The sequence below is a fragment of the Fukomys damarensis genome, unplaced genomic scaffold (assembly GCF_012274545.1).
Source record: "Fukomys damarensis isolate Sample0158 unplaced genomic scaffold, DMR_v1.0_HiC HiC_scaffold_34, whole genome shotgun sequence".
Classification (NCBI taxonomy): Eukaryota; Metazoa; Chordata; class Mammalia; order Rodentia; family Bathyergidae; genus Fukomys; species Fukomys damarensis.
In genome coordinates, this window is record NW_022900946.1 from 306,268 (window position 1) to 319,659 (window position 13,392).

The 13,392-nt window shown below is 48.0% G+C and overlaps 1 protein-coding gene and 1 pseudogene across 1 annotated transcript in view; both read right to left on the reverse strand.

The window, feature by feature from the left end:
* Trim72 (tripartite motif containing 72) overlaps nt 1–2,964 on the reverse strand; it is a 7,186-nt gene extending 4,222 nt beyond the window's left edge. Inside the window, exons 1-4 of the mRNA XM_033758719.1 lie at nt 2,881–2,964; nt 1,516–1,671; nt 1,139–1,415; nt 383–456 (exon numbers count right to left, since the gene is read on the reverse strand). Coding sequence (XP_033614610.1) covers nt 383–456; nt 1,139–1,415; nt 1,516–1,671; nt 2,881–2,964 — 591 coding nt within the window. The remainder of the gene's footprint in view (nt 1–382; nt 457–1,138; nt 1,416–1,515; nt 1,672–2,880) is intronic.
* Nucleotides 2,965–6,737: 3,773 nt separating this feature from the next.
* LOC104857532 lies at nt 6,738–9,677 on the reverse strand (annotated as a pseudogene).
* Nucleotides 9,678–13,392: the final 3,715 nt, after the last annotated feature.

Sequence of the window (13,392 nt, forward strand, 5' to 3'; positions counted from 1 at the left end):
CGGTGGGGCCTGCAGCCCCGAGGGAGGAGCCCCAGCCTAGAGCACCTGGCAGCCCACGCTGGAAGGAACTCCAGATTTGCCAAGGAGGAAGAGGGACTCAGTCTCAGTCCTAAAGACAGCCTCCCTGCTCTCTTCAGAACCCTCAAAAATACTCCTGAGTCAGGGCCTGTGAACTCCAGCTCCTAACGCAAGCCCCGTCCCAAGCGCAGTCTTTCTCACCGTGCCTGCCGGTCTTCACCCCAGGCCGCAGCCTCTGACCCAGGCTAGGCCTCACCACCAACCCCAAATTCTCCAGAGCCCCCAGCCCCAGCTGGCTTCTTCCTCACCTCACTGTGGTCCCCAGCCTGCCCGGCCCCCACACCTCCAAGCCCACAGCACTCACAGGTCCAATGAGAGATCTTGGGCCACGAGAGACTCCCAGGAGGACCAGAGCCAGGCCTCCTGACACGATCAGAGCTGCGGGGCAGGCCGTGGACACCAGGGAGATAGGCGCACCCAGAACAGAGAGAGGGCAGCGGGGTGGAGCCGGCCCCAGGGCTATATTTAGCTGTCCTGCCCACCTCCTCCCATCGCTTCTGGAAACTGTTCTAAAAGTAAGCACTGAGCAGTCAGCTGGCAGGACCACCTGTCCTGGCCCATCCACTGCTCTTCAGGCCCAGCCTGAAGTCGGGGCTCGGAGCCAGCGGGGGACAGAAATGCCACAACCAGGCAGAGTCCCCTTCCCTCCCCTCTTCCACTCTACACTCTGGCTTCCTTCCCCCTGCCTACAACCCCTCCCCACCTATCACCCGCTGGCTTCCCAAGCTCCCAGCTCACCCAGGTCTCTGACAGAATCGCCCCCCTCGCACAAGGCCTGAAAGATTTTCTTCCACAGGTCAGGGGACAGCATCCCCCGCCCGCACTGAGTGCTTAACGGCCCAGAGCCAAGTGGGCCCCTGAGCGCTGGGAGAATGAATAATAGGAAGTTTAATAAACGAATGAGGTGAATCCAGAGCCCACAGCCAGAACTCAGTTCTGCCCCAGAAGCGCAGGGCCTCCCTTTCAGTCTCAGTTCAGATTTCATTCAGCATCTGACCCCATTCATCGCTTGGCCTATTTCTTACCCAGCTTCCCCGTCCCACAAGAACCTTACACTTACCTCTCCCTCTGCCTGGGAGAGGTTTCAAACCCAGATACTGCACAGCAGACTTCCGAGAAGATGGTGGAGCGGTGAGCAGCAGAGAAAGAGCCTCTCCAAGATTTGGTGTCCTAACACTGGAACGTAGTAGTCCAAGGAGGGGGGGTCCCCGGGACCCAGGGAGGATCTGAGGGGAGAACCGAAGCCCACAGGGAGAGTGGAGAGGAGCGAGGTACCAAGCAGTGCTCTCTCCCAGAGCCCGAGGGACCAGCGGGCTGAACCTGCAGAGGCAAGGTAACTACTGATGACCTCAGAGGCCTCCACAGAGAAATACACCAGCGGAACAGAGCAGTGGGTGAACCAGACTGCAGCAGCTGGCGAGTTATCCGGGTTCAGACCTCACCCGGGACAGGTGACTGGCCGGTAGCCATCTTGGTGAGGGGGCAGCTGCGCTCAGAACTCAGAACAGCTGTGGGTGGACTCCAGCTGGTGGCTCCCAGGGCCTTGAGCGCGCCAAGTTCAAATCCGCAGGAGGTCAGGGAGTGGAGTTCAAGCTGGAAGGAGACACATAGACTGTTGTAGGCTCAAGGAATCTGGTTCCAGCCTCAGAGCCAGAAACCGGCCTGAACTTCAGAGGAACTAAAGGGGCCGGCTGGCTGGGGTTATCCACTGCCCCATCATGAAGCTGCAGCTGGCTTGCTGGGATTAATCAGTTTGGCTCTGGACTCTGTTTGCCACATTCCCTAACAGTGAGCAGAAACATACCTTGAATTGGATTTGTGGGTTTTTAAATCTTTTTTCTTTTTCTTTTTCCTTTTCTTTTTTTTTAACCTCCTTGCTAGTTCTTATTTTGTTTCGTTTAGTTTTTTTCTTGTTTGAACACAGTTTCTAGATTTTTGTTGTTGTTCTACTCTTGTTTTATTGTTTTCTTTTCTCTTTCCCACTTTTTTTTTTTTTTAGACCCAGTCTCACTATGTAGGTGAGACTAAGCTGGAACTCACTTATGTAGCCCAGGCTGGTCTCGAACTCACAGTGATCCTCCTGCCTCAGCCTCCAGAGTGGTGGGATTACAGGTATGCACCACCATGCCCTGCTTTGCCCACCTGTCTCCTTCACCAGTTTCCTAAAGTTTGTCCTCCAGTCTTGCTTCGGATCTCTTCCTCTACTTCTGTTTTTTACCCCCATCCCCTTTTAAATCTTCTCCTTAGGGTAAAATTGCCATATTAAGGGCTACAATTTGTAATTTTCTGGCTGTATTTGATGCTATTGTTGTTTGTACTACTTTAGCCAAGGTGACAGAACTGGGCCAATCAGTCGTTCTTCCTGGTATACCAATACTGAGAGTGCCTAAAGGTCTTGAAAAAGAAAAAGGAAAGAAAAAAAAAGAACCTAAAGCCAGTGCCAAAGAACTGACAGATGGTTCCAGGTCAATCTCAACTACATAGTGAGACCCTGTCTCAAAAAACCAAAAAAAAAAAAAAAAAAAAAAAAAAAAAAAAAAAAAAAAAAAAAAAAAAAAACTTACAGATGGGCCAAATAGGAAGAAAATTCTCATCCCCAATAAATTGAAGCGATAGGATCCTGCAGCAGACTCAAAACCCAAAGGCCAGCTACACCTGGAAGACGCTTCTGAGAAGCAGGCATTTCCTAAGGGCTCTGAACACTGGCAGTAAAGCTACCGGCCATAAGCTATTTACAGGCATCAACCCAGGAGTCACACTGTAAAAGCAGATACTGCACAGCCTCTTCCCTTCCTGCCTCACATCTGCATTCAGTGTCACGTCACGTTCTGTGAGGCCTCCTCTCAGGTCCTCCATCCCATTTTTTTGGAAACATTGTCTCACCATTTTGCCCTCAATCCTTCTTCCTCAGTCTCCCAAGTAACTGGGATCATTATAGATGGCTCCCCGTGCCCCGCAATTCCTGGAGTTTTGTTGTTTTTTTGTTTGTATGTTTGATTGTGCAGTACTGGGGATTGAACTAGGGGCTTCATATGGAACTATAGTCTCAGCCCTTTATATTTACTTTATTAATTTTTGATTTTATTTTCAAAAAGGGGTCTCTAAATCACTAAATTTCCCAGAATGGGTTTGAACTTTTGATCCTCCTGCCTCGGCCTTCCAAGGGCTGGGATTATAGGTGTGCACCACCTGGCTCATGTCATGGATTTAAGTCTCATCATCCCAATACCTTCCTTCCCTGCTTTTTCTTCGCAGCATGTGTCAGCATCTGATGTGAAATACGTATCATTTGTTTATTGGTTTATTGTCTGTCTTCTTCTACTAGAATATAAGTTTTGCTCAGTGCTTGTCTCCAGCTTAGGATAAAAATGTGTGGCACAAAGTTAGTGCTCAACTAATAAATAATGGGTGAACACACAGATTCATTCCCTCTCATTTGGCCTTCGTGTTTCTCTCTGTGTCAGCCTCACTCAGCCTTTACCTCGTTTTGCTCATTCTTTTCACAACCCCCCTCCCCAGTTTCTATTTTGTTTTGTTTGGGACACAGGCTAGTTGGCTAGTTGGGTTTTTTTTGTTGTTGTTGTTCTTGTAAATTGTGCTTTAATTTTTGCAATAAGATATGATCCAGTGAGAATACAATAATAAACTTTTTTGTGCAAGATATATCCCCCATAGTTTATTCCTTTAAAAAAAAGAAAAAATTGAATTTTATTAAAGCTAGTTCATCTTAAGTGTAAAAATTTGGAATATAAACAAACTCAATATATTGTGTACAGTAAATATTAATGTACATTTCCAAACTTACACAGTGCCATGTTTTAAAGTAAATGGTCTCTAAGGGTAAGGGAAAGGGAATAAGGAAAAAGAAAAAAATAGGAGAAAATGAAAAAATGGAAATAAAGGGTTTGTAAATGGGGAGGGGAGGGGTGAAGGGAGGGCAGGGACAAGGGGAAAAAATGAGAACCAAGACCTGTCATGTAAAGGTACAAGATCCCAACAATGAATGTAACTGTACTGTATACTTTAAAATGTACCAATAAACTCATTGAGGGGGAAAAAACGTAAATGGTCTCATTTCAGCTTTTACTGTCAAACATAATCCATCTCTGAATCTTGAATAAAAATTTCACAATATATAAATCCACTGAGAATTTTGTATACGTTATAAAAATCTGGTTTCAAATATAAATACATAAATCACCATGACCTAACATGTTACAACAGTTTGCTTACTTATTTTGCTATAGTGATTTGTTTTTAAATCATAGAAAACTCACCTGTCTCACAAGCACAAAAGTTTGACCCTAATACTAGAAAAAAAAAAGAAAGAAAATCATAGAAAAATAGTTCAATGTACATTTAACTGCTATGACAAGGGCAATGCCCTTGTGCCTTTAAATCACATCTTACAGAGTATAAAGCATCACACAAGGCATTTTTTTTAAGCAAAACACTTACTGGTATAGTTTTGATAAATATAATGATAACATCATAGGGGATTCGTACCTGTATATGATATATCTTTGCTGATTCTTTTTTTCCCATTCCCCTCCTCTGCGTTCAACTCTGTTTCCCTCATTTACAAAAGCTTTGTTCCATTTTTTATTTGTTGCCCAGAATTGCTTTTGCTATTCTAGGTCTCTTCTGGGTCCAAATGAATTTTGGGATTGTTCTCTCTAATTCTTTAAGATATACTGTTGGAAATTTGATTGGAATTGCATTATATATATATATATATAACAGTCTTGGAAGTATGGCCATTTACCCTATGTTGGTTCTTCCTACCCAAGAACAATCTTTCCATTTTCTGATATCTTCTTCGATCTTTTTTAGAGTACTGTAGTTTTCAACGTAGAGGTCTTTTACTTCCTTCATCAGATGGGTTCCTAAGTATTTTAACACCAGGCAGTTCTGGAATGAAAATTACTAAGATTAAAGAGGCTACCACAAAAATATTCATGTTATAACAAGGTAACAAAATAGCTCCACAGTATATTTGGGAGAAAATGGGGCAGAGAAGTGAGTAGGGATTACTGCTAGTTTAAGAAAGCCCATGGGACATATGTGCAGGGAGCTAGGAACTAGTGTATTTTTTAAAATCCCTATGGCAAGCCTAATGCTGACCTCCCTCCTAAAACTCTTAAGGCAACACACACTGAGGTATGTCTGGCCCCAGATGCACAAATCCTGCCTTCCCTTCAACCTGTTTTTTGTTTTGTTTTGTTTTGTTTTGTTTTTTCAGTACTGGGGATTGAACTCAGGACCTTGTGCTCACAAGGCAGGCGCAGTGGCACTGAGCTACATCTCCGGCCCATCGACCTGTTATTTTCCCTGACCAACCTGAGGTGTGCATTGAAGTGAAATGAAGACGGGCAAAGTGACTGCATGTACAGAGGTGAGCCATGCAAACTAGGGAGTACTCGTCAATAGCTTCACCTTCTCCTACTGCCCTCCAGCAGGTATTTCTAAACATCCACCATTCGTGTTCGGATCTATTCTGAAGAGCAAATGTATACAAAAGGCAAACGTTCATCAGAAAGGTTCTCAGGTAAGGGTTTTTTCCCTTCCTTTTGTAGGAGTTGACAAGCGTTCCACCAAAAATGAAAAAATGGGTCCTTACAAAGTGTATTTTCATATATGTGTGTGTGTGCGTATGTAAATTTTTGTTTTTGTTTTTGTTTTTTGAGACAGGGCCTCACTATGTCGTTGAGACTGACCTGGAACTCACTATGTAGCCCAGGCTGGTCTCGAACTCACAGCAATCCTCCTGCCTCAGCCTCCCGAGTGCTGGGATTACAGGTGTGCACCAGCGAACCCAAGAAGACCAGATATAGTTGAGTTTTTTCTATGGCTTCTTAATCCCTGACCCCAGCAGTCTGTGAAGGACCAGAGTGGGCGAGGGAAGCAGGGGGCTGAGAAGTAGCTGAGCAGCCACAGCAGATAAGCAGGCTCTCGGGGCCTCCAGAGGCTCGGGGAAGGGGAAGATAGCAAAGCAAGGTGCTCACACACCGGGAAACTCCAGAGGCAAGGAAGCTCCTCCAGGCAAACCAAGAGATTTCCCGTTTCACCAGCAGGTTCAGCAGCGAGACACAGGGACCGTGTGTTCCCTGGCAGGCAGTGCAGAGGGTCAGCACTGAGGAAAGACCCGCGCAGCACAGGCCAGGGCTGAGGGCTAGGGTGTGTGGCAACAGTGGAACTTTGTAGCTTTTCTACAGAATCTAAGGAAACGCCATCCACCTCAACACCTCTGTCTCAGTCTTTCAATTCACACAAACACTGCATAAAGCTGCCCTTGTTCCTCACTGAGATGGGCCAGCAACACTATTCCCAATGGTGGGATGAACGGTCTTGGCGCAGAAAGGATTGGAAGAAAGGAGCACTGGGGCCAGGGATTTAGCTCAGTTGCGCCTGCCTCGCAAGCACAAGGTCCTGAGCTCAATCCCAGGTACCACACACAAAAAATGTAGCAGGCCCAAGAACATGAAACTGAAGCTCTCTGGTAGTAAAGCCACTGCGGGTCCTCTGTAATACTCAGGCATCAGAAAACAGCCACAATCCTATGATGGGTCAAGTAGGAATTCCTCCCAATTAATACCAGAGCTATGGTTTTAATTGCATTCGTTCAGAACCATGAAAAAATTGAGAACCAGCTCTTCTCTTCAAGACCTAGGCTTTCTCCAACAGAGCGCTGGGCCCCGACCTCCCCGCATTAGCAAGACACTTGTCCAGGGACCAACCGTCCCAACCTCCCACCCGTCAGTGATACACACATCCTCCCATCTGGCCAGATCATCCTCATATCCCGGAGCTTTCCAGGCACTGGTGGGCAAGACAGGCTTGGACAAGTGTCATGGGGCAAAGCGATGGGAGACAGCACCAGCCGCAGAGCTCCAAGCGGCGGCGCCTCTGCCTGGAGGGCGTGTGGCTGTGGAGTTGCCTAGGTTTTTTCTTGTAAGCTCTGGACTTCCTCACTTCAGAGTCTGCTCATGGTGGCCGCTCTGCCACCACCCACGATTTGGGCTCCTAGAATCCAACACACGTATGATGGTGCCCAACTTTTTATTCCTGACCCCTGTGTATGAGGCAACAAGCCATGGTAGGCAGTAGGCTTGCTGAGCCAGCGGTCAGAGAGCTCCGAAGTCATCCTCAAGCTCATCTGGAGAGTTGCTAAGTTGGCTGATGCTCTTGCCCAGAAGACTTTAATTAAAACATCGGTGTCTTCCCTGACAAATCCTCTTTCTGGAGATGATGTAGGCTGGGAGGGTGGCAAAGAAAGTCATCACTGCTGTTTGAAATGCATGCCTTTCTGCTGGCCTCTGTCCAGTCCTGGCTTTTCCACAAATGGCTTCTGAGCAATGTCTAGGCTTTGGGTTCGAACTGTACAGGCCGACCCCATACAGTGAGCAGACTCAAGGCTTGCTTTGTGTATCCAGGCTTCCCTACACGTTAGTATCATTTGTTTGTTTGAGACAGGGTCTCACTGTGTAGTTGAGACTGATCTGGAAGTCACTATGTAGCCCAGGCTGGTGTCAAACTCACAGCGATCCTCCTGCCTCAGCCTCCTGAGTGCTACAATGACAGGCGTGCACCACCACGCCCCGCTTAGTATCTTTTTGATGAGATGAACTGAAGAAGAAAGTACCAAGAATAGGTATATGCAGGTTATCTGACAAACGTTAAGTAAGACAGGTATAGTGGCACACACCTGTAATCCCAGCACACGGGAGGCTGAGGCAGGAGGATTGCTGTGAGTTCAAGACCAGCCTGCGCTACATAGTGAGTTCAAGGTCAGCCTGAACTGCACAGTGAGATCTTGTCTCAAACAAACAAACAAAATAAGTAAGTCTCAGTGAACTCAAACACTGGGGAATGCTGGTGCACCAGCTGCCAGACACAATCTAAGAAAAGGAGGAACCTCCTCTTCATCCCTCTGGTGGATATGGGTGCAGTGATCTAAGAAACAGTGACCCCCATGAGCTACTCCTTTTGGACGAGACTCGGGAAACCAGCCCTGGTTTGACAGTGAGGGTCCAGCATCCCTTGCACCACAGAGGAAAGGAGGCAGCAGAGGTCGGAGGCGTTCACTAAAAGAAGAACGTTCATATTTTGTGCTTCCAGGCATTTCGTAATCTCTGTGGCTTTTCAGACAGCATCTGATGTCAAACCAGCTGCTACCTCCCCAGAGAGAGAGCCGTCTCTTTTCTGTGTCCCCACATTCAGTACCGTTACCTCTCCGAAACAGCCGTTTACATTTAGAAAACACGACCTGGCTTCCCTACAGGGGTGGGAAGTTGCCTGACAAGCCCTCAGTCGCAACAACTTCATGAGGTGGCGGCCTGTGGGCAGTCTTGTAAACTCCACCCCAGAAGCTCATCTGCACCCACAAAACGCCATGACCCTGCCTGTTCTCTGCGCAGTGCTGACATCTTCCGAAGAGCACTTCTGCTGCGGCAGACCAGCCCTGCACGGGCTCGCCATGGCCCTGAAATCCTCTTCCAGAGAGAGGCAGGACGACAGCGCATGCTGGTAGCCTGTGTTATTCCCAGCAGGCGTTGCCCAGGAAAACAGAAGTAATCTTATGAGTAGTTTAGGAGCCTGGATGTGAGGAATCAGGCCGCTGACAATCCTTTTGATGCCCTCTTCTTTTGTGGACCTCAGATAAAGTGGAGCTCTTGGAGGTTTTTGCAGGGGAGGATGTTTCTCAGGAATTTCTTCAGTTTCCACAGAGAGGTTTTGTTTTTTCCTCGTGGAACACGCCATAAATCTGACCAACACAGCCGAGCGTAGTATCATTTTCTCCTATAACCTTACTCTTACACTGAGTCTCACCATTATCTGCTGCAGACTCATCATCCCTCGAGAAGGCAACCTCAAGGTCTGGGCCGACGCTTTCCCAGGCCGGCCGCTGACAGCAATCCTCTGCCGCTCTCCAGGACTGCTGGCTGCACAGAGCAGTGTCGGCCTGGCAACTCGGGAAGACTGGCTTCCTTCCCAGGTACTTCCCTTTCCTTGTGTGACTTTCCGCAAGGCAATGTGCTGGAGCCCGTTAGGCCCCTGAAAACCTCTTGGGAGAAGGACAGGAAATAAAAGAAAGAGACACAGACACGGCATTCAGTGCGCACTGGGGGAGCTGGAGGAATCAGTCTCTGGTGGACAGGCTCCCACCTTCTCCGCAGTGGACCCCCTTTTATTTAGTCAGCAAGGCGCGCAGGGGAGGGTAGAGCACTATCCCCGGAACCAGGGACTTCAGTAAGCTGAGGATAGCCAGATAGGGACCTAGGTTAGCATCTCAGAGGGAGGAGTCAAGGTCTTTGTTTTTATCTCATCTATTGGAGCCCTCTTGTCTGGGGAGCGCTGTGACACGGCCAGGAAGGCTAGGACTTTTGCACACTTCCCCGCTCCCCAGCCAAGTGCACACTGACTCGGCAATCCCCGTGCATCCTGTCTGGTCCCCAACACGCCCACCCGACAGGAAGCGGGGCCTGGGCGCCTCATGGGGTCGCCCACCCGGGCCCAGCACCACGCTCTGGAAAGCAGCGCGGCTGGCTGGTTTTTGAGGCAGGATCTTCCTCAGTGGCCCCAGCTGGCCTCCAGTTCATGACCCTTCTGCCCCAGCCTGAGTGCCTGGATTACAGGCTCTGAGTTTCAGTTTCTGTTTCTGGCTCCAGCTTCCCTTTGGACTCTCTTTGCCTTGCGTTGGGTTTAAAATATTGATTATCTCAAAAGTGCATGAGATATTTCTGAATCAGAGCCAGATTTGTATTAAATAATTCCCAGGAAACCAAATGTCCTGCTCCCCTTTTGCCCTGGGATGACAATTGCTCTTCCTGAGTAGCCAGACTGCCCACAGGTGAGCACCAAGGAAAATCTCTTCCCTACTGATACATGTCACCTCGTATGCAAGAACCAGTGCTTGCCTGCAAGTTCCGGGCTGCTTCCTTCTTGCACGTTGTAGGCGAGGGCACAAGTTCCTGCAGCCTGGCTGCCCACTCCAGCTCCCTGGTGCTTTGGGGCTGAAACGAAGGACCTTGCTCCAGGTTTATTATTCTTTTGAATCGGAGCGATTACCTGTACCAGGGACTACAGATCTAAGTCTTGGCATGTGAAGTCTCAGGAAGCATTTTTTACCAAGATGTTGAGAAAGCTAGGAAGGTTTTATTTCCCCTGCTCTTTCTCCCCACGTCTCTCTGACTTGGTTTTTCTGATACTGAAAATTGAACCCAGGATCCTTGCACTGACCTACATCCTCAGACACCTTTTTTTTTTTTTTCCTCAAGTAGGATCTCATGAAGTTGCAAACCTGCTCAGGCTGGGTTCCAGCTTGCCACACTCTTGCGTCAGCCTCCCAGAGTGCTGGGATTAGAGATGTGCACCACCATGCCCAGTTTCTTGTCGAACACTTTTGACGGTTCAGCCTTAACCTTGGGTTAATAACAGGAAGGGTGTGGGGATGAGCTTATTTTTGGAGCTGGTGTCTGAAGCCACAAGCTACTTCACTTGGGCTCAAAAGCCAGTATCAACCACAGTGAAGGTAATCATTAGATACTGCAAACACATACTAATAAATATTAAAATTAAGGGAGGGACAGGTAGCTCAGTGGCAGAGCACTTGCCCAGGAATCACGAAGCCCTGTGTTCAATCCCTGTCCCTCCAAAAGAATTAAATTAAAAAACCCAATGGGTTGGGGATTTAACTCAGGGTGTAAGCACAAGGATCCAAGTTAGATCCCCAGTACAAAAAAGAAAAATTAAAAACCCAATACCCAGAATTTAGATCTTATCTGAAGTTTCCATCATTGCCAAGGTTGGGACTGAAGATGTCATGGCAAGGTACGCAGTTAGCCAGGGTGAAAAACTCAGCACCAATAATAAATTAGAGAGATAGAATTTAAGGACGGAAGACTATTAATAAGAAGAAAAGAGGCAAAAGACAGGAACAAGCTAGTCCAGAGAGCGGGCAGGAAGAAAAAGATGGCTAGCCCTGAGCCCTTGGGCCTGTTTTTTAGGAACCCTTCCCTCCTCGGGGGTACCTGGAACTTGTCACACCCCTAGTGGTTCCAAGCTGTCTTTGGATGGGTCCCAGGTCAGATGACCCTAACCCAGGCACCGCTGTCTATACACACGTGCCTCCTGATTGGCTTTGTTCAACCTTTTCCTGCCCTTTTGTTCTTGTTAGGCCTTGTCTGTGAGACAGATAGGTTCATTAGGAGGAGCCTTATAGAAAAGGCAGCTTAGAGTTAGTAATTAAGCATAGGGACGCACATGGACCTAGGGCACTAATACAGTGATCCTAGAGTGAAATATACATACATAGATATTTATACATACATATCTATGTATGCATCGTTTTTCTTTTCTTTTTTTTTGCGGAATCAGGGATAGAACTCAGGACCTTGGTTCTTGCCAGGCAGCCACTGACGCCACTGAGCTAAATCTCCAGCCCTATGTATGCATTCTTGTATATGAAATAAGAGTTTTCTTTTAAGTTAAGTAGCCAGCCCTGCCTCCTTGGTGTGCTGTCGGGCAGTCACCCTGATTTCCATGCTCCTGGATCCCTGCACTGGCGCTCGCCTGTCAGCTCCTCTCTGGTTCCATCTCTCCTGTGGGGAGTTCGCCTCCCTTTGTTGTAAATTCTTATTGTTACGTCTGGTGGTTTGGAATCTAAGGGTCCCCAGACTCCCCCTGCTCAGGCTTGTCTCTCTGTCCGTGTAGGAGGAAGAGGAGTCAGGACCAGTGCCACGTGGCACTGTGACTCCATCACAGGTATTGAGGGACGTGTACAAAGCCACTCCCTCTGAGGTGAGGTCCCGTTTTCTGGGTCAGGGATCCCATCTCCACCCCCAGGCTGTCCACACTGGATTGACTGGATGTTGGGCTTGTTGCTAGGGGTTTGGACTCATGCGCTAATAGGGGGAATTGGATGGGCCAGGCGGTCTGCCCTAGGAGGGACCGTGCAGCCTGCACAGGGCAGGCGTCAGAACCACAGAGCTGCTTGAAAACTGTGCTGCTCGTAGCTACACAAAACCTGCATTCTCTGCTCTCTGAAAAAGGGGCTGAATCTGTCCCTAAACTTTCCCAATTTGTGTTATCTGGTGCCTTTCTATATCTGGTTTGGTCTTTGGTTCTTAGTTTTCTCTTTCTTTACTTTTGTCCTTTTAATGACTCCCAAAGAAATTCCTCTAGCAAAGTTTTAATTCCTTTAGTCAAGGATTAGCCAGCAAATCTAACTGCAGTGGCAAAAGCCACTTTTAGTAAGATTTTTCTACTAATTCTTTAATGAAGCCTAATGAGGCCCTTATGCTACTCCTTTCTTTCTTTCTTTCTTTAATAACAGGAATCGAATTCAGGACCTTGCACTTGCTAGGCAATGCACTGAGCTGCATCCTAGCCCTTATTCTACTCTTCCCTGCCGAAAGACCAGTGTTCCTTCCTACAAAGGTTCTGGCCCCATCATCCATAGGAGCGAGTATCCAGGACTTGGAGGTACAGCCACTTCAGTCCTTCTCTGCAGATGGGCCGGGTATGGCCTCTGGCCCATGAAAGGGGTGTTAATAGTTTTAAGGAGGCTTCAGGACAAGAAGGGCCACAAAGCTATGTCCTGGAGAAGAACAGGTAAAGAGCCAGTGTTATTGACCCTAAAGCCAAGCTCCCTATATGTTCCCTGAAGCCGGGGAGCCCTAAGGGGACAGACTTCAGTTTGTCCTAAGGGAGAGCTTGCAACAACTGCAGCAAAAATTGCCCAGAAAAAGCTCCTTGTTACTGAACATATGCAGAGCGAGGACAGGAAAGCCTCCCAGAGGTAGTACATTTAATTTGACATAAAGACTCAAGCATTTGTCAAGCAAAATGGACACTGTGTCAGAGTGTGGGAACAGCATGTCAGAGGCTTGGAAAAGCCAAGGTGCAGGGCACATCTGAGGAATGGTGAAGGTCATGAGCTGGAATCTGGAGAGGAGGGAAAGTAGGGTAGCAAGCTGGGAAGGTCCAGAGGAATCACACAGGCAGGACCTCCCCAGCCATGTTAAGAGCAAGGATTCCAGCCACACATGGTGGCAGTGGTACACACCTGTAATCCCAGCACTGGAGGGAGGCTGAGGCAGGAGGATCTCTGTGAGTTCGAGGCCAGTCTGGGCTTATCCTTTGAGGACCGTGCCGTCGCCTCTTCAGTACCCCCTTCCCTAGATCTTCCCTAGATCTCTAGGACTCTTACACTGCCTACACCTGCCCTCGATCAGCATTTACATTCGCTTCTCTCTGCAATTAAAAATTCCCGTCCCCCTCAATCATCGTACTTTTGCCTTTTCAAAAATACTA